A 21,106-nucleotide genomic window follows, 5' to 3' on the forward strand; every position below is an offset into this window, starting at 1 on the left:
AGATCAATAATAAAAGAGTCAAACTTTCTTTTGAATAGGGATCAAATAAAAGGTGACTTGGAACACCCAAAAATCAATTCCAAGTGGCGACTCTGAATAACAAAATAATCTCTATTTCAAATTTGTCACTTTAATTGGAAAAAACTCTTTAACCCACAATCCATAACACACATTATCTTTTGGAGGGGTGTAGAAAAGAGGTGTGACAATAGCGAAGTGCCGTTATAGAGAACATCTAACATAACATGAAAATTGGTTCCGAAAAAACTTGACTTTTATAGTGAAGTGTTGTTATATATGGATGATGTTATAGAGAAGTCTGACGGTAATACCAAACAAATGGGAATTGTTGAAAAACAAAAAAAGACAGCAAGTACAGATGAAAATTCTCTTTCTTATTGCTCAAATCAAATCAAATAATTCTATACTCAGCTGGAACCCTACATTTTATTACAATGCAAACCTAAAGAAAAAAAAAACAGTTTTAACACTTAAACATATAAATTTACTCGCACTAATTGAGAGAACATTCAGGAGGAAATCCTTGAGGGAAGCGTTTAGTATCAGTGCAATAATTATAAATCATGTAATTATTTTGCACCCATTTAATCTTAGATTGGCCTGTGTTATCCAAGGATTCACTTAGCCAAGAATTTTCTGTGGAGTTGTTGGGGCTGCAGGAAGAAGAAGAAGTTGAAGACCATACACAAGCTTGGGCATTGTAATTTCTGTAAGAAGCTATAAATGGGGCTTTGCTCCAATCAGTCTTAACTAATCCTCCTCTTGTTGCCCAATCATCTGCATTCCATAAGCTTGAGTATATCCACATTGGTTGGTTCTTTGGATAAGGTATCCCACTTGCTTCTAAATTCTTGAATTGCCTAATTGGTGTCCCATCTACTGAAAAGCTGATTTATTTTAATAAATTAGGAAAAAGAATAGTAATTAGTAATCATCATATATGATAGAAATTGAAGGAAAAAAAAATACTTAAAGTAATTTCTTTTATAATAATGTAACTGGGGACCTAAAGGACACTTTTAATTTATTTTTTTAAATTTAAATGGCACACAGTATTTGTGAAAATTAAATGAAACAAAAAGTGATACATATCTTAACCATAAGTTAAATAGGATAACCGATTGGTGTACAAATTTTTTTATGTCAAACTAAGCAATATTTAGCTAAACAATAAAAAAAAAAAGCCTTTTTCATAGAACTATAGTTTTATAAATCAAATTAAAATAACAAAAAAACAACATTAGAAATTTCACTAATAAAAGTAAGCATAAAACCAAAGAAAAAAGACAGTCGAGAGGGCTAGTAGTATGTAAGGAGCTTTTATTGAAGAAATGTTTGTGGAGCTTGACTTATAAATAATTAAGAATATCTTTTAGTTAAAAATTACTTTTAAGATTAGTTGTTTATTTTTACACAAATTTTAAGTTTTACGAGTTAGTATTAGGAAATTTTTTAGATTGAAAGAATCAAATAGACCGCATATGGTGGTCTCCGTTTAATTTTGGCAAACAAAATGAGCAAAATTTTGAACCCGGGAACAACACGTCACTTTGAACAACTTGGACTACTGGACCGCCTCACTCAATTGTTTAAGGGTGTCCAATATATAACATATAACCATATAAAGTACTATACTCCCTCCGGTTCACAATAAGTGACCAATTTGCTTTTAGCACGCCCATTAAGAAAATACTAAATTCTATACAAAAATACCTACTATGACTAAACTACCCCTAATTAAACATTTAATGTGAGGAGTAAGAAAACTTTTTAGGGATATGTACATAGGGGTTATTTTGTAAAAACAAATTGAATTATTTCTTGATTACATAACTAGACACTTATTTTGAACCAAAATGAAAAAGCAAAATGGTCATTTATTGTGAACCGGAGGGAGTAGTATTTAACTTATATAAACAATAGAATTTTTCGAGGAAGGGTGTGCGCTTGGCCACCCTTTGCCTAGGATGGCTACGCCACTACTTTCATTGTGCTTTAAGTGCATTAATTCCAAAGATTTATTATTCTGAAATCACTTAAAGCTAAAAATTTATTTAACTTATGCAGCAACCGTTGAATCCCAAAAAAATCATTCAAAATAATTTATTTGTTTAATTTTGAATAATCAAGAAAGGTAAGTTTTTTTAGGCGAAAGAAAGAACGTCTAATCACTCAGAATTACGTGAAATCTTTGATTATTAACAACCATAAGTCTATTGACTATTAACAATTTAAGAAAGGTAACAAAATAAATACCACAACTAAGTAAACATGTCAAAAACATATACACGTACGTAATCAACGGAGTACGTGTGTGTGAGAGAGAGAGACGTTTACATGATGCTCTGAGGATTCCAAAGAATAGAATAAGTATGAAAGTACTTAGTAGGGTCGAACCAAAGATAAAACTGCTGCTCTCTATTTCCCTTCCCTTGTGTGAATACATTTGTGTGAAGAATATAGGGATCTCCACTTAGATTCCCAAGAAACTCGAAATCAATCTCGTCATGACTTGATCCTATTGAAGATAACTGCATTTTTTTCACACCATTAAAACTCAACATAAGTAAAACATACCATATTCAATCAATAAAATATCAAAAAATAACCATTTAACAATAGTTGCTCCATAGTAAAAAAGGACTAACATAATATGTAGTAACGGTGCCAGCAGAATTACCAGGGACAAGTTTGATTTTCAAATCAATCTTTCCAAACAAATACTGATTTTTGGATCGGAAACCAGAGCCAGAGGTTTTATCAAGGGAAAGGGTAAGAAGTTGTCCGTTTTCGAGTATTTTAGCTCGGCCATCACCCCATGTAATATCAAAATTTTGGTTGAAATTTCCAGCAAAAGCCACCACCAAAAACATCATCTGAAACAAGAAAGATTTCATCATGGTGTAAAATATTAATATATTGATTCGAGATTTCAAAGCCAGTGTTGCTTGTTAATATGTTTCAAGGAAGTATTTTGTGTTTTTGAATTGCATGGTCGACGTAATTAGCCTTTATATAGTTGTAGGGACTGAGACTGAGAGATATACGAGGTGGGGACTGGTTTGGGCGTGGGTTTGGTTTCCTTTTGTATGTTTGAATTTGGCCCCTGCGGCAAGAGAACTACTACGTTTTTTTTTCTAAGAGAACTTATATTATGTAACTCCGGTTAAAATCCACGCGCTCATTACACTATAGTAAACATATTTTTATCCGTAGTATATATAACTTAAATTATTTGTTTAAACCAAGATTGAATTACTCATTCAACAAAGCTCTTTCTGCTAGTTTCAAGGATAAAAAATAAGTAGAGATTACTACATAACGAATCATATTTTATTGTTTCTTGATTTCAATATATGATAAGCATTTCAATAAAGACCTTTACAAGCGACATCCATGTTGATAATTTTTCATATCCAACTAGAATCAATTTGTTAATGTTTAATGAAGCTTTACATTAAGGATTGAGGTTGACATCTTGCTATTCAGATCTTATCTCCACGCACGAGTTACTTATCTATCAACATTAAAAAGATGAGCTTGATTGAACCGCGTGTCATCATTATCTTTTACTCATTATGATACAATTATTACAAGCGACTCGCCATTTATCAATTTAAAATTTTAGATACTACTTACGTGACAACATAGGAAAATTTGTATGAATACATGTGTACATTATGCAAAAGAGTGAAAAACGGGCGGGTCGAGTCGAATATGGTTTGGGTCAAAATGGGTAATGGAAAAATGGATAAATTATCCGACCCAACTCATATTTAATACGGATAAAAAGGGGTTAATCGGCGGATAATATGAGTAAGCATATTATCCATGACTTCTTGCATATGATTATTTTTGGGAGAATTCTTAGTTTCTCTAACTTGAGGAACTCCTAATTTGAAACTTTATAAATGTCAAAATTAGACCCATTGGTTATCCATTTGTTACTTATTGGTTATTCATTTTTTAAATAAATAATATGGTTTTTATCTATATTTGACCCGTATTAAAAAATTCATTATCCAACAAATTTTTTAGTAAATAATATGTGTGGTTAAACTGTTCACTTTTAAGTTTAACCATTTTGGCACCACTCTGCAAAACTTTCGAATGGACATTAAAAGAAAATATTGGATGGTTGAAGTGGTTAGGAAGAACGCACGCTTATGAGTTAAGTAGATATTTTAAGTTGACTGGGATTTGGAGAAATAAAGGGAATGGGACCATTTAGACAGCTAATATTGCTATAATGTTGATAGTAACCAATTTTCTGTTGCATGTATGGAACCATAAAAATGTTGTGTTTAGTATTTTTCCCATATAGGGGATGAGTGTGTAGGGAGAATTAGCTGGCTGGCAGACCTTCCCCTTCCACAGCTGTCTGATGTCCACAATTATTTAGTAAATACTCAACAAATTTGAACTCTTTAGAAGATTCCATTTACATCAATTTAGGACTTTTTTTCTAATTTTTATTAAAACGAGAAGAAAATATATGTCATTTTTTGTGGAAGAAAAATAAATAAGATTTTTTTCTCTTGATCTTATCGTTTTCCTCCCTAATTGGCTAAGTAATTATATGATACTGGAATAATTTAACCACAAATTGGTGACAACCTCACACCAAGCGGATGCTCGATTTAATTGTAATTGCTATACAACAGGTTCATAGTGTTGGGAATAAATCCCCACGGTAATAATATTCACGGTAATAAAAGCGGAATAATAATATGGCAGTGAGATATGGTAATCAACAAGAATAAAAGAGTGACAATGATACCAAGATTTTTACGTGAAAAACCTTTATGAATAAGGGACAAAACCACGACCCCGAGAGGAGCAACTGATATCACTATAGTAAGGAATTTTACACTTTGTAGACCCGAGTAAAATACTACAAAGACCACTATAACACTCAAAAGAAATAACCCTCTTTTGATATTCCACCTCACTACAATATCGCTCACACTCCCTATTTTCCTCACAGACTATTTTCTTATACCCTATCTGTGATGCCGTACTCTTTCTTTCTCTCTTTGTTGGTGTGTTTGAAAGAAGTGAAAGAGCGCTCCTTTTATAGGAGAAAATACGTAGCCTCCAAGAATGCTACAGGAGGAGCTTCAATTCTCCTCCATTCATTTCCAAACTTGGGGCCAAAGTAATCATAGGCACATGCCTATTACAAATGGGATGGACCCCACAAACTCCCCCTCTAGTCTCATTCACCTGAAGAGGGTAACACCGGGGTTCTAGTTTGAGTGCATGCTAACAAGTTCTTTACATAGCTCGAACTTGTCTCTTGGTACCACCTTGGTCAGCATATCCAAAGGATTCTCGCTTGTATGGATCTTCTTAACCTGCATAGATCCATTCTCTATCTTTTCTCGAATCCAGTGATATCTCACGTCGATATGCTTCGTCCTTGCATGATACATTGTGTTTTTGCTCAAGTTTATTGCACTTTGACTGTCGCAATAGACTATATATTCCTTCTGGGGCAATCCAAGTTCTTGAAGAAACCGTTTCAGCCATACCATCTCCTTGCCAGCTTCAGTAGCGGCAATATACTCTTCTTCAGTTGTAGAGAGTGCGATACACTTCTGCAACTTCGACTGCCATGATATAGCTCCCCCTGAAAATGTGAACAAGTATCCGGTAGTAGATTTATGATTATCAAGATCACCTGCCATATCAATATCTGTGTAGCCCTTCAAGATTGGATCAGATCCTTCAAAACACAAGCAATCTCCTACAGTACCTCGTAGGTACCTGAGTATCCACTTGATTGCTTCCCAATGTTCTTTTCCATGATTTTCAAGGAACCTACTAACAACACCAACTGCATGAACAATATCAGGTCTGGTGCATACCATTGCATATATCAAGCTTACAACTGCTGAAGAATAAGGAACTCTTGCCATGTTTCCTTTCTCCTCCATTGTTGTAGGACACATCTTCTTGATCAACTTCAAATGACTAGCAAGAGGTGTGCTAACTGGAATAGTATTCTTCATGTTGAAGCGTTCTAGTACACGTTCAATGTACTTCTTCTGAGACAGCCACAACTTTCTGCTTGTTCGCTCTCGAACAATCTTTATTCCCAGAATTTGTTGTGATGGGCTTAAGTCCTTCATGTCAAAGGACTTAGATAATTCTCCCTTCAACTTTGCAATCAGCTCTTTATCTTGCCCTAAAATCAACATGTCATCCACATACAACAATAATATAATAAAGTTGTTATCAGAAAATCTTTTGAAGTATACACATAGATTAGAATATGTCTTTATGTAAGTTTGAATTTTCATGAATGAGTCAAACTTCTTGTACCACTGCCTTGATGCCTGCTTCAACCCATAAAGATTCTTATTCAGTTTGCACACCATGTGTTTCATTTCAGCTACTTCAAATCCTTCTGGTTGCTCCATATAAATCTCCTCTTCCAAATCTCCATGAAAAAATGTTGTTTTCACATCCAACTGCTCCACTTCAAGATCTAGGCTAGCTGCTAAGCTCAAGATTGTACGAATAGAAGTCATTTTAACAGCAGGTGAGAAACTTTCATCAAAATCAATACCTTTCTTCTGTTCAAAGCCTTTAACCACCAATCGAGCTTTGTATCTAACCAGCTTGCCATTTCCATCTTTCTTGAGTTTAAAGACCTATTTACATTTGAGTGGTCTTTTACCCTTTGGAAGTTCAACCTGCTTGTACGTGCCATTTTTCTGTAGAGATTCAATCTCTTCTTGCATAGCTTTCATCCACTGGTTCTTTTATCGATGGGACAACACCTCCTTAATACTTTCTGGCTCCCCCTCATCACTGATGAGGACATACTCCATGGAAGGGTACCTGCATGACTCTACCCTTGGCCTCTTTGATCTACTCAGAGGTTGAGGTTGTTCTTCTTCCTGAGTGGGATACTCCACTTGCTCGACATCATCATCAAGTTGCTCCCCCTACTTAATAACCTCACGGGGTTTCTCTCCCTGCTCGACAACCTCGTCGGTCGTACATTCTGCACTTGTGGGATAGTTAGAAGAATAAGGAATGGTAACAAGGTTAGTGATTATACCATTCTTTGTCTTCTCTAACTGATCATCTACAGCTCCAACTTTACTTTCTCGGAATATTACATCTCAGCTTCTAATGACCTTCTTCTTTACAGGATCTTACAATCTGCACCCGAACTCTTCATCTCCGTATCCGATGAATATGCAAGGAACGAATCTATCATCCAACTTTGTTCTCTGCTCCTTTGGTACATGTGCAAAAGCTCTACAATCGAACACCTTTAGATGTGAGTATGACTCCTCTTTGTTAGTCCAAACTCTCTCTGGGATGTCAAACTCCAATGGAATTAATGGACTCCTATTGATCAGGTAACAGGCTGTCTTAATTGCTTCACCCCAGAATGACTTAGGCAGTTTAGCCATTATGAGCATGCTTCTCACCTTCTCAACAATGGTGCGGTTCATCCTCTCGGTGACACCATTGTGCTGTAGGGTTCTAGGAACTGTCTTTTCATGTCTGATCCCATGACTTGAACAGTACTCTTCAAATTCCCTTGAAGTGTACTCACCTCCATTGTCACTTCGGAGACGCTTTAGCTTTCGACCCGTCTCCCTTTCCACCAGAGCATGAAACTTCTGGAAAATTTGAAACACCTGATCTTTGGTTTCAAGACATAAACACACAATTTACGTGAAGCATCATCAATAAAAGTAAAAAATATTTGTTACCACCCATCAATTCAATTTCCATTGGACAACAAACAACAGAATATACTAAATCAAGCATATTCAATTTTCTTTCAGACGATGTCTGAAATGAGACTCTATGTCGCTTACCAAATAATCAGTAGTCACAAGGTTTTACTGTTGTACCTTTGGCAAAAGAGATAAGTGATTTCTTGACAAGAATCTGCAATCTCTTCTCGCTCATATGACCCATTCTATTGTGCCACAAATCTACAGAAATCTCATTTTATGCCGCGTTCAATTCACCTCGGCATATTTCTGCATTTGTCTTGTACAACATACCACGAGTAACTCCCTTTGCAATCACCAATGATCCCTAGGCCTATATGTTTGTGTAATACTATCTACAAATTGATTACTAAAATAATTGCTAATAGATTAAAGCCTATTCTACCAAAAATTATAGGACCTACACAAACTAGTTTCCAGCCGGGTAAGAGAGCTTCTGATAACGCCATAATAGTTCAGGAAATTATATCACACTTTAATAAGATGAAAGACAAAACTAGTTACATACTTTAATAAGATGAAACGCAAAACTAGTTACATGAAGGAAGGAGCTTTATACTTCAATCCTTTTCCATGAAGGAAGGACAGTCTTTTGGGAAATATTTAGGTTACCTAATATTTACTAACATACATCGTAATAGTGACTTCCAATTTATTCTTGATAACTTTAAGGGTCGACTAGCAGGATGAAAAACTAATTTCTTATCTATGGCAGGACGAACTACTCTCATTAAGTCAATGCTAAATACTCTTCCGAACCATATTATGCAATACATTCACATACCAACAAATATCATAAACAAAATAGAGCGCTACCAAAGGAATTTCCTCTGGGGAACCACTCATTAATTGGAAAAAATTACACCTCATTAATTTGAACAAATTACAACTCCCTTGATGGGAGGGGGATTAAACATACAGAATCTTAGAGCAAAGAACTTTGCCTTGCTAGCAAGCCTTGCTTGGAGGATTTTTCAAAATCCACAATCTCTTTGGGCAAGGACTCTCTTAAATAAATACCTCCCTCAAAAAAATATTTGACATGGTTCGTCAACTTGGCGTAATATTTTAAAGGATTGGAATCATTGTCAACGAGGTATTAAGTGGAAAGTAGGAACGAGAAACTACATTAATCCGTGGAATGACCCATGGATTAATACAGGAACAACTTTGAGATCTTTGTTCACAGGACCTCTACCTCAGTCCCATGACACTCTTACTGTTTCGACTCTTCTCAGAAACAATGGATGGAACTGGTCCACTTTCTATTTTGAAATGTATGAGGAAATAAAAAAGCTTTCTAATAAAGAATACATCTCCTTATATACTCCATAACAAGACAAGCTAACATGGGGTCTTACTAATAATGGTCAATTCACAGTAAAAACTATGTACAACGTACTTACTGAGAATATTGGGAGAAATTTAAAAATAGCCAGATTTACAACTGGTCATTCAAAAATAGCTCAGTTTTAAAAGTAATCGAAATTTATTCACTTTTCATGTAAAGATAAATTTGAGCGAAAACACTATTCAAAGCCCGGAAAATACGCCCGTATATTATACTGGAGTTCCAGGATAACTATGTTGGAACTCCAGCATAATATGTTGGAGTTCCAGCATAACTACACTAGAACTCCAGCATAATATACTGGAGTTCCAGTAAGTATAAATGTCCAGTATAATATACTGGAGTTTGGAGCACCGGTGCTCCAGTCTCCCGTATATTATGCAGGAGTCAGCAAAGTATATCGGTCCAGCATAATATGCTGGAGTTCGTACACAGATGCACCGAACTCCCGTATATTATGCGGGACCGATCTCTATTGCAGCAAAATAGTGGCTATTTTTCATTGACTTCGTAAACGGTGACTATTTTTGAATGACCAGTCCTAAAAACTGGCCATACCGTGCTATTTTAACGAGAATATTTCGTATTCCCGACAAACACCTAATTGTATTGGGAAAAAACTGAGTTTATATTAAAAGATAATGTGGCATGACACGTGGATTAGTTAAATGGTCAAAGCGCAGCAATTGACTAAGAGGCACGGATGGAAACAGCCACGGGAAGAAGAATTTAAATAGGCATGAGATGACGTATAGATACGAGTCTCGTACCAATTTAAATTATCTACAGCCAACGGATAGAAGGCATTGAAAGCAAAGATCTGGTGACAGAAAGGAGTCCAAATTCATTATTAAATACTTGATACGTTATGAAATCGGTATTTAATAGGAATGATTGTATAACGGCTTATTTAATATCATTTATTACTCATGATTATATCATTAAAGCTGAGGCTTCATTCCTTTACCTAGAATTATCTATAAAAGGAAGAAGTATCATCATTTGTAAGGACACGGAATACTATTGAGAATTTATTGAAATATACATCTATTTGCTTCTTTACCATCGTTCTCAAAAGTATTTTATTTTTGTCTCCTGATTATCAGTAACCCGAATTTCTTTTTAGCTTTGACCAAAGACTCAGATTTTTGGTTAAACAAATTGGTTCCGTTACCGGGAATCTGATAATCTTTCCTTTTAAGCTATATCTTATCTATTGGCGTCACCATGTCAAACAACAACGCCGACAACAATAGTAATAACACATTGGGAAACCATGAGAATCAAATACATCAAAATCAAGATAACGTGGTTCCCTCTCCTCTAAATTCACCACGTCAATCTCGTGAAGGCACTCCTGTTACTGAATCCCGTGCTGATCAACAAGAGCAATCTGAACATTTTGAAGGAGTTACAACTGAAGCTTTGCAAAAGCTAATTGATGCACAGGTCGGCAAAGCTCTTCAGGCACTTGTTAGTCGATTGCCTGCTGCGCCACCTACACCAACTCCTAATAATAATACATTGGAGAACCCCCGTTCTGGTCTTGATAATTCTGGAAATGGAGCAACCCCCAGTAAACCACAAGAAGGGGGACCAGGTAATTTAAATAATTCATATTTGCAAAATTTAGTACTAACCTTGCAAAAACAGCTTAAGGAACAAAATGAGCGTATTGAACAAATCCCTGGATTTCCACCTGTAATAAAAGGAGTAGACATGGACAAATACTCACAACAACCATGGAAGCCTAGTGCTGCTCCCCTTTCAATTCCGAAAAAGTTCAAAATGCCTGACATCCCGAAATATGATAGTACTACAAACCCACGTGACCACGTAACTGCATTTACAACCGGCGTAAAAGGCAACGACTTGACCAAACAAGAAATTGAATCAGTATTGGTCAAGAAATTTGGAGAAACACTCACCAAGGGTGCATTAACCTGGTATTCTCTTTTATCTGAAAATTCTATTAATTCTTTTGCTGAGCTTGCAGATTCTTTTATTAAAGCACATTCGGGAGCACAAAAGGTTGAGAAAAGGATGGAAGATATTTTCAAAATCAAACAAGGGGATTCAGAGTTGCTTAGAAACTTCGTTGATAGATTCCAGCGTGAAAGAATGACTCTACCTCGTGTGCCTGACAATTGGGCTGCTATAGCTTTTGCAAGTAATTTAAATGACAAAAGTTCTGAAGCCACGAGACGACTCAAAGAAAGTCTTAGAGAATTTCCTGCAACCACATGGAATGATGTTTACAACAGGTATAGCACGAAGCTGCGAATCGAAGAAGATACCGTACCTAAGCTCCATCATGAAGAAAGGGGCGGTACCCGAAGGTCAGAAACCGAAAAAAGATTAGGTAAAAACAGGTACGATCCATATATGGGACCCGCAGGAAAGGACCCACGGTCGAAACAAGATAGCCAGCAATATGATAAAAAATCAAGGAACCAGGATTCTGGCTCTTCTTCAAAGTTCAGGAATGATCGGAACAGACAAGAATCACGAGATGATGACAGGAGTTTAAAGGCACGATTCGGTGGATATAATTTTAATGTCTCTACCTCCGAGCTCGTAGCTGTTTTAAGAAGCATGGGAGATAAGGTACGGTGGCCAAAAGAGATGCGGTCAAATCCAAGTAGACGCAATCCGGATCATTGGTGCGAATTTCACAACGATCACGGGCACAAAACTTCAGAATGCAGATTCCTGCAGAGTGAAGTGGATCATTTATTAAAGCAAGGGTACCTCACTGAGTTATTTAGTGAGAAAGGAAAACAAGCTTATATGAAAAACAGACAAGAGCCACCACAACCTCCTTCACCCAAAAGGACAGTGAATGTCATAAGGCGGGGAGAGGACATTCACGGCGTAACCTATACAGCCTCCAACAAGGTTTCTAAGGTAACAATTACACACGGGAAACGGGTGCGGCAGGTCCTTGAAAATGAAAGTATTTCATTCGATGACGCAGATACCGAAGGAGTAACAACTCCACATAATGACGCACTGGTAATATCTTTACTTGTACATGATACTAATGTAAAACGAGTTTTGATTGATCCAGGGAGTTCTGTAAACATTATATTACTAAGGGTACTACGAGAAATGCAAGCTGAAGACAAAATGATACCCAAGGCGCACACCTTGTCAGGCTTTGACAATTCAAGTGTAGTAACAAAAGGTGAGGTATTTCTAACAACTTTTGCTATGGGTGTTGTGAAGGAAACTAAATTTCAGGTAGTTGATATGGAAATGGCCTACAATATGATCATGGGGAGACCATGGATACACGATATGGACGCTGTCCCATCAACTCTACATCAGGTTATTAAATTCCTATCACCATGGGGAATTTGCCAAATTCGTGGGGATCAGCAGATGGCTAAAAGTGTCAACACTGTAACAAGTACGAGCGCCGAGAATAAAGAAAAGTAGCAATTACAGGAAACAGTTGAAGGTAAAAAAGATCAAACTTCAACTGAACAGGAAAAGACGGATTTGGACTCAAGACCTGACACAATTCAAGAACCTGAAGAAAATGAAAGCATCAAAACGACAATTGAAGAGCTTGAGGCAGTGATGTTATTTGATCAATGGCCTGAACGGAAGGTTTATGTCGGGGCCAATTTAAGCACGAACATGCGAGGTATGATAATCGAATTTTTAAAAGCTAACTTAGACTGCTTTGCTTGGTCCCACGCTGACATGACAGGTATTCCATCAAATGTGGTAACTCACAAACTCAATGAGGACCCCTCTTTCGCACCAATAAAGCAAAAGAAACGGAAACAAGGTGCTTTCAAGAACCAGGTGATTCAGGAGGAAGTCCAAAAGTTATTAAAAATCGGATCAATCCGTGAGGTAAAATATCCTACTTGGTTAGCTAATACGGTGGTCGTACCCAAGAAAAATGGTAAGTGGCGTGTTTGTGTAGATTATACCGATTTAAATAAAGCTTGTCCAAAAGATTCCTTTCCCTTACCGCATATAGATCAACTAATTGATGCAACCGCAGGTCATGAACTTTTAAGTTTTTTAGATGCATACTCAGGATATAATTAGATTAAAATGGATCCTGGTGATGAAGAAAAAACTTCTTTCATCACATACAGGGGGACTTACTGTTATAAAGTAATGCCCTTTGGCCTCAAAAATGCTGGGGCAACCTATCAAAGGTTGGTCACCAAAATGTTCCAAGAACATTTAGGGAAAATGATGGAGGTATATATAGACGATATGCTCGTCAAAACCCAGCAATCTCATGATCATATTTCTCATCTATCTGTTACTTTTGAAATTTTGCGAAAATTTAATATGAAACTCAACCCAGAAAAATGTGCATTTGGAGTTGCATCAGGTAAGTTTTTGGGTTTTCTTGTTTCTAATCGTGGTATTGAAGTGAATCCTTCTCAGATCAAAGCAATAGAAGAAATCCCGGATATACTTACTAATAAAAAGGAAGTACAAAGATTAACGGGAAGAATTGCAGCTTTGGGGAGATTTATTTCCAAATCCTCGGAAAGGTGTTTTAAGTTTTTCTCTGCACTTAAAAAGCAAGATCATTTTGAATGGAATGAAGATTGTCAACAAGCTCTTAGAAATTTGAAAGCTTATTTGTCAAAACCACCGTTGTTGGCAAAACCGAAGATAGGGGAAAAACTTCTCATTTATCTGGCCGTATCTGAAGTCGCAGTAAGTGCTGTTTTAGTCCACGAGGACCAAGGTAAACAATCTCCTATTTATTATGTAAGTAAGTCCTTATTGGAAGCTGAGACACGATACCCACAGCTAGAAAAATTAGCATTAGCTTTGATCATGGCATCTAGAAAGTTAAGACCTTATTTTCAATGTCATCCCATTGTAGTAGTTACTGCTTTTCCACTTCGAAATATTTTGCATAAACACGAACTTTCAGGAAGATTAGCAAAATGGGCTATAGAACTAAGTGAGTATGAAGTTATTTATCAACCCAGGACCGCTATAAAGTCTCAAGTACTAGCTGATTTCGTGGCTGATTTTAGCCAGGGGATGCATTTAGAAGCAGAAAAAGAATTATTAGTTTTTAATGGTGCGAACCCGGGGACTTGGGTTTTATACACTGACGGTTCATCTAATGTAAAAGGGGCAGGCTTAGGAATAGTCCCCATACCACCTGCGGGTGAGACCATTAGACAGGCTATAAAATGTCATTCTATAACTAACAATGAAGCAGAGTATGAGGCTGTAATTGCAGGTTTAGAATTGGCACGAGAACTCGGCATAACACAGATTATAATCAAGAGTGATTCTCAACTCGTGGTTAATCAGATGCTGGGGACTTATACAGCCAGAGAGTCACGAATGCAAGAATACCTCGCAAAGGTACGGGAGTTAATAAAGCAATTCCAAACTTGGAAAGTAGTGCAGATCCCAAGAGATGAGAATGTAGAGGCAGATGCTTTAGCAAACCTTGCATCCGCAGCAGACGTGGCAAACAATACAGATGCTTCAGTCATACATCTATTTCATTCCGTTCTTGAACCTGATAAAAACGAGGTAAATTTTAATCATCTAACATGGGATTGGAGAAATGAAATTGTTGCCTTTTTACAGCACGGAACCGTGCCTAATGACAAAGGAAAGGCTTACGCGCTTCGCAAAAAAGCTGCACGATATTGTTTATATCAAGGTAATCTTTATTGAAAGATGTTCGGCGGACCACTAGCAAGGTGTCTCGGTCCCTCTCAAACCGAATATGTCATGAGAGAAGTGCATGAAGGACATTGTGGGAATCACGCAGGAGGACGGTCACTGGTAAGAACGTTAATTCGCACAGGATATTATTGGCCTAAGATGGAAGAAGAGGCAACCAGTTTCGTGTCCAAATGTGATAAATGTCAAAGGTACGACAATAATATGCACAGACCAGCTGAGTTACTACATCCTGTTTTAGCCCCTTGGCCCTTTATGAAATGGGGAATGGATATCGTAGGTCCACTTCCACAAGCAAAAGGTCAGGTAAAATTTCTACTTGTACTTACAGATTATTTCACTAAATGGGTAGAAGCAGGGGCATTTAAACAGGTACGAGAAAAAGAAGTTAAAGACTTCATATGGCGAAATATAATATGCCGCTTTGGAGTACCAAAGGAGATCGTGTGTGACAATGGACCACAATTTATTGGAGCACAAGTTACAGAATTTCTTCGAAGTTGGCAGATCAAAAGAATAACGTCTACGCCATATCATCCAGTGGGGAATGGACAAGCAGAATCAACTAACAAAGTTATTATTAATAACTTGAAAAAGAGGTTACAAGATTCAAAAGGTAATTGGCCTGAGGTGTTACCTGGAGTACTATGGGCTTATCGTACAACGACCAAAACAGGCACTGGAGAAACACCATTTTCGATGGTTTATGGTACGGAAGCCTTAATTCCAGTTGAAATAGGTGAGCCAAGCACACGATACGATCAGGCAACGGAGGAATCTAATAATGAAGAGATGCGGGTTAGCCTAGATTTACTTGAAGGAAGAAGAGAAGCTGCTTTGATAAGAATGGCAGCACAAAAGCAAGTAATAGAACGATATTACAATAGGAAAGCACGCCTCAGATTTTTCAAAATTGGGGACTTCGTGCTTAAAAAGGTGTTCCAATCTGCAAAAGCTGCTAACTCAGGAAAGCTAAGTCCAACATGGGATGGACCATACAAAGTCCGTGGCATTGCGGGAAAAGGAGCATACCAGTTGGAAACAATGGATGGTAAAGTTTTACCCTCACATTGGAATGTTGTCCACTTAAAAAGATATTACTTTTAAGAAAGTACCTACGGTCAGGTATCATCATGTTAAAATTTCTCTCTTGGTTTATTAATATTTTACTAACGATTTTAGATGCTAGGCAAAATATCCTAACTCGTGCCAAATGATGAGTCACAACCTGCAAGGCAAAATGGAGTATTCTTAAATTCCTAGCCCAGGGTTACAATTAATCTGATGGAAATACACACGAGTTAGGCAGTCTTCATCTATAATCGCACCGTCGAGTCCCGTATATCTTTCTGTTTCAGGAAAAGGGCCAAAGTAAAAGAAATAAACAAGTGCTCGAGGCTTCATACTTCACCGCTCAAATACTTGGGGGACTACATATTATACACAGATATGTGTAGAGAAAGAAACAGATACGAGTATCGAACAAAAATCGGCCACAAAGAAGCAAGTGTTGAGAAAAAGTTACGAAGTCTTCAGCATTCATGAGAACAACAGAGTCATCTCTCAAACTCATAAACAAAGTCACCTCTCAAACCCTTCTTAACATGTAAAGATAGGGTCATGACTATGTACTGAAACAGGTTATGAAGAAAAACCTTGTTTATTTTATGTTATTTACAAATCTGTTACAAGAAAAACAGTTACGAGAAAGTTGTAGATGTATTGTAATACATGTAACAGTCAAACACTTGTTAAAAGTTTATGAATAAAAACTTGCCAAAGTTGTTTCATACAAAACGTGTGTTTTCCTATTTCTTTCATCGTATTATAACACCATTATGAAGTTGAGACGTCTTCTTCATTAAGTGTCGATAAAATAAAAGGGCCCTCTTTTATAAGCCTCATGTTAATAAGTCATGAGAAGAATCATAAAGCATTTTCAAAGGATAAAAATGCTAAACTATTCTATAAGTCCTAAATAAGTAAGGTAAAGGCAAGAATAGAACACATTGCAGTACTAACAAAACTTCTTAATATAATTAAAAAGACTAAGTAGAAACTTAGTCAATAAAAGTTTATACAAGTGCCCCATTATGATAACTGGGGACTTTCACCAAAAAATCCCTTAAAAACTAAGGGATAAAACCATCATCCAATTGAAGGGGTTAGCACATCAGAAGTTGCAATATTAATTTCACTTTCAGCCACAGGCACGGTGGCAACTTCTGAAGAAGCAGCAACAGGAACGATTTCAGCAGAGCTTGAGATGTTAGGATCAATGAGGGAAACAAGAGTCACGGAAGCTTCAACTTCCACAGACTGGGTCATAGAAGTTTCACCCTCTGAAGCTGGAATTGCAACATTTTCAGCTGAAGCAGGAATTGTAATCCCAATTGCTGCAGTATTCACTTCTTCATTTAAAAGTTCTTCTGTTCCAGGAACTTCAAGTGCAGGAGAAGGAGTATCAGCAGACTGTTGGCTTTTCTCTATGGTATCTATGACTTTGGCCAGTTCAGACTGCAAGTCAAAACCTTCTTGAGCAGCTTCCGTCAAAGCATCACGACGAGATTTCAGGAAAGCCCAACTCACTTCTATGTTAAAATTTTCCTCTAGAAGTCCATATTCCTTTTCCCACATAGCAAGATCGTTTTTTAAGATTTGATATTCAGCTAAATGGGAATCAAGGGAAGCTTCAAGAGAAGCATGAGAACTCTTCAAGGCATGAATCTCGTCAGAAGAAGTCTGTAAGTCAGCCTGAGCTTGAGTCAAGCTTTGCACTAACTCTCCTGCATATTCTTCCTTCCTAGCCAAAAGTGCCTTCAGCTCTCTAACTTCTTCACTAGCCCTGGATAATTGTTCTGACAAAGAGCATTCCAAAAGCTCTTTGTCTCTTTTCAATTGGCTTGAAGAGGCTTTGACAGTTGCCAGTTCAGAAGTTAAACCACGGTTTTGCTGCTCCAGGAGATTTTTATCTTCTTGCAACTCCTCTATGGTCCGTTGAGCATTCTCGAACTGCTCCTTCCAATTGGTTGCTTCAAGCTGGCCTCCCCTAGCTATTTCTTCGGCCTCGTGGATAGTCTTTTCAGACTCACGAGCTCTTCTTTCCAGTAGGGAAATTCTTCCCATTAATTCCGTGCCAATAAGGTTAGCCTACAGAGGTAAGTCATGGAAATGAGAGATTGAAGATAATTTAAAAAAAAAACTTGTTGGTAAAAATAACCTTCAAAGTAGAATGAACTACGTCATTCATCAGAGTTAAGCAGCTATGGCTCTCCATCTTCTTCTTCTCGATATCTCCAATTAGAGGTTCGAGCCAAACATCGGCTCTGCCGGTCTTCCTCAAGAGGCTATGATTGGCAGGAACCTCCAAAGTAACACTTCTCATAGTCCTACTTCCACTGCTAGAACCTGTCTCTGTATGATGAATAGAGGGAAGAGGAGCAGTGGAAGGAATGGAAGGAAAAAATGTAGAAACCAACACAGGAGCGGAAGCAGGTGCGGTAGAAACAGCCAAGGGAACGGATATAGGAGCGGTAGAGACTGGCAAAAGAACGGAAGTCGTCAAAACTGGTAACGAAATACTTACGACTGGCAGAGGAATGGAGGAAATATGAACAAATGAGGAAAGAGGAGCTTCATCAAAAATAGGGCCGAGCTCGCCACTCCCGAAACCACTGTCAAAAAGATGCTGAATTGATTCATCATTATCTCTTGGTTTGGTGTCCTCATCAGATTGAATCAAAACAGGCTCGGTGGCGGAGGTACGAGCAGGAGTGTTTTCAATTTCATCATCAATGATTATTCGTCTCCTGACCCTCGGCCTGGTAATTAGGGAGGTACTCTCCTCTTCTTCTTCAGAACTTTCCTTTGTAGCTTTCCTTTTAGGCAGCAAGGCTCGAGCCTTATCCAAATCAAGAGCAGCATTCGCAGACATGCGAATGGCCATAGCTACTTCAGCCGTCATTCCTCTAATGCCAAATCCTGATTAAAGGATGGATATACATGATTAAGGTTGAGGAAAAAGCGCTTAACATGTAAAAAAAATCATATAAAAGGGGAGATACCATGTGTTTTGACTTTCCAGCCATGTAAGGAAGAAATTGATTTCCAAGTTCTCTGCTCCCTAGAAGCAATCTTCAAAAGTGAGTCTACCCAACCACGAAAGTTGGGAATAGGTTCCACATCTCCCATGGTTGCTACAAAAAACCAAGAAGGGACGAGATTAAAAAACAACTTTCTTTTGAAATTCTCAAAAGTAGGTACGGTAAATAAAAGGAAACCTACGTTCAAAATTCCACTTCTCAGGGAAGGGAATATTTGTTTCGCCAATCAAGTCCACTGTACGGACAGCAACGTAACGGATATACCATCCACGATCTTTGTCATCCTCAGGATTTACCAAAACTTTTTTGCTCCTTGCAGTTAAGGTAAAAACCCCATGGCGTATTAAGTTAGGATGGTATAGATGAATGAGGTGAGAAAAGGTGAAATTGACATTGGCCTTGGAAGATAAATATCTCAAACAAGCCACTGTTCTCCACACCAATGGACCGATTTGGGCCAAACAAATTGTAAAGAAACGACAAAAATCGAGAATAACTGGGTCAATCGGAGGATTGAAACCTAAAGTGAAGGGGTAAGTGTAAACAGAAGAATACCCACTTCTAAAAGAGGAAATTCTTTGATTTGGGGAAGGAATTGACATTCGGAGACTATCCTTCCAGTTACAATCTCTTCTTATGGTGGGGATTGTAAGTTCGGTTACTATTGTTGGGTAAGTATCGGCTCTTTCTAAATTTTTAATTTGTTTTTGAAGAGACATTTTGTCACTTTCAAAAGACAAATCGCCGGGAACTATATCATCAACTGAGGGTTCTTGAGAAGGATCAAGAATTTCCCTACTCTTAGAAGAAGGGGCTTTTGGGATAGAACTCCTTGAAGAAGAACCAGAGGAGCCGCCTCGCGTAGATTCTAACCCTGTTCGAAGCCTACCTCCTCCGCCTCTTCTGTGTCTAACAGGGGCGTTGGGGAATTGATCTAGAATTGGAACTTTTTTACGGTTAGGGTTTGAAGAAGACATTGTTAAGAAGGAAGTATGTGCTGAAGATTTGTGAAGAAGACAAAGGAGGACAAAGTTATGTGTAAAATGGGAACCGTCAACTTTTTAAGTGTAATGATGAAAAGCCTATAATAAAGGCAGCTATCACTTCGTAAATAGTGAGAGTGAAGAAGTCTCGAAAAAGAGTATAAATAGTGGAATCAATTAGAAAATGATACATGGGCAGAACATTAAATGGAAAAGACTGATGAGACGTTAGTACTGTCATGAGCATTAATTGTGGTAAAAATGCCTTTTACATGAAGATCCACTTCCCAATTATTTAATTGATAAAAAAATGGAAAGTGGGGGGACTATCTGTATTGGGAAAAAACTGAGTTTATATTAAAAGATGATGTGGCATGACACGTGGATTAGTTAAATGGTCAAAGCGCAGCAATTGACTAAGAGGCACGGATGGAAACAGCCACGGGAAGAAGAATTTAAATAGGCACGAGACAACGTATAGATACGAGTCTCGTACCAATTTAAATTATCTACAGCCAACGGATAGAAGGCATTGAAAGCAAAGATCTGGTGACAGAAAGGAGTCCAAATTCATTATTAAATACTTGATACGTTATGAAATCGGTATTTAATAGGAATGATTGTATAACGGCTTATTTAATATCATTTATTACTCATGATTATATCATTAAAGCTGAGGCTTCATTCCTTTACCTAGAATTATCTATAAAAGGAAGAAGTATCATCATTTGTAAGGACACGGAATACTATTGAGAATTTATTGAAATATACATCTATTTGCTTCTTTACCATCGTTCTCAAAAGTATTTTATTTTTGTCTCCTGATTATCAGTAACCCGAATTTCTTTTTAGCTTTGACCAAAGACTCAGATTTTTGGTTAAACACTAATGAGTTTACTTAGATCTGGAAACTACCGATTCAACCAAAACTTAAAACATTTCTCTAGCTACTTCGCCATGATAGATTACCAACACTTCACCACCTTAATCATATAGGAATATCTACAATACCAAGTTGCAAAATTTGTCATGATCCTCAAGAAATAACAAACAACATCTTCCTTAAATGCTCTCATGCGAAATAGTTTTGGGACTTTCTAGGCCTGCGCGACCTGATTAACAAACGGTCTCTCACAAGCGCTCCAAAACACTGCTTCATACTCTGATTAACTATAAAGGCATCCA

General features: G+C 37.3%; 1 protein-coding gene across 4 annotated transcripts; it reads right to left on the minus strand.

Annotated features, from left to right (window-relative positions):
* Positions 1–374: 374 nt before the first annotated feature.
* On the minus strand, positions 375–3,145 carry LOC104212941 (probable xyloglucan endotransglucosylase/hydrolase protein 23). Of its 4 annotated transcripts, none has more exons than XM_070174373.1 (3): positions 2,670–3,145; positions 2,419–2,552; positions 375–908 (listed from the first exon to the last, which is right to left on the minus strand). In XM_070174373.1, the coding sequence occupies exons 1-3, from the start codon at positions 2,919–2,921 to the stop codon at positions 515–517; spliced, it is 780 nt and encodes a 259-aa protein (XP_070030474.1). In that variant the 5' UTR covers positions 2,922–3,145; the 3' UTR covers positions 375–514. The 4 variants fall into 4 exon arrangements, 2 of the variants coding, with proteins under 2 accessions (XP_070030474.1, XP_009760620.1); XM_009762318.2 differs by having other exon boundaries at positions 2,359–2,552; positions 2,670–3,143; XR_011407547.1 differs by having other exon boundaries at positions 778–908; positions 2,316–2,552; positions 2,702–2,839.
* Positions 3,146–21,106: the final 17,961 nt, after the last annotated feature.

The sequence above is a fragment of the Nicotiana sylvestris genome, chromosome 5, assembly GCF_000393655.2.
Source record: "Nicotiana sylvestris chromosome 5, ASM39365v2, whole genome shotgun sequence".
Taxonomy (NCBI): Eukaryota; Viridiplantae; Streptophyta; class Magnoliopsida; order Solanales; family Solanaceae; genus Nicotiana; species Nicotiana sylvestris.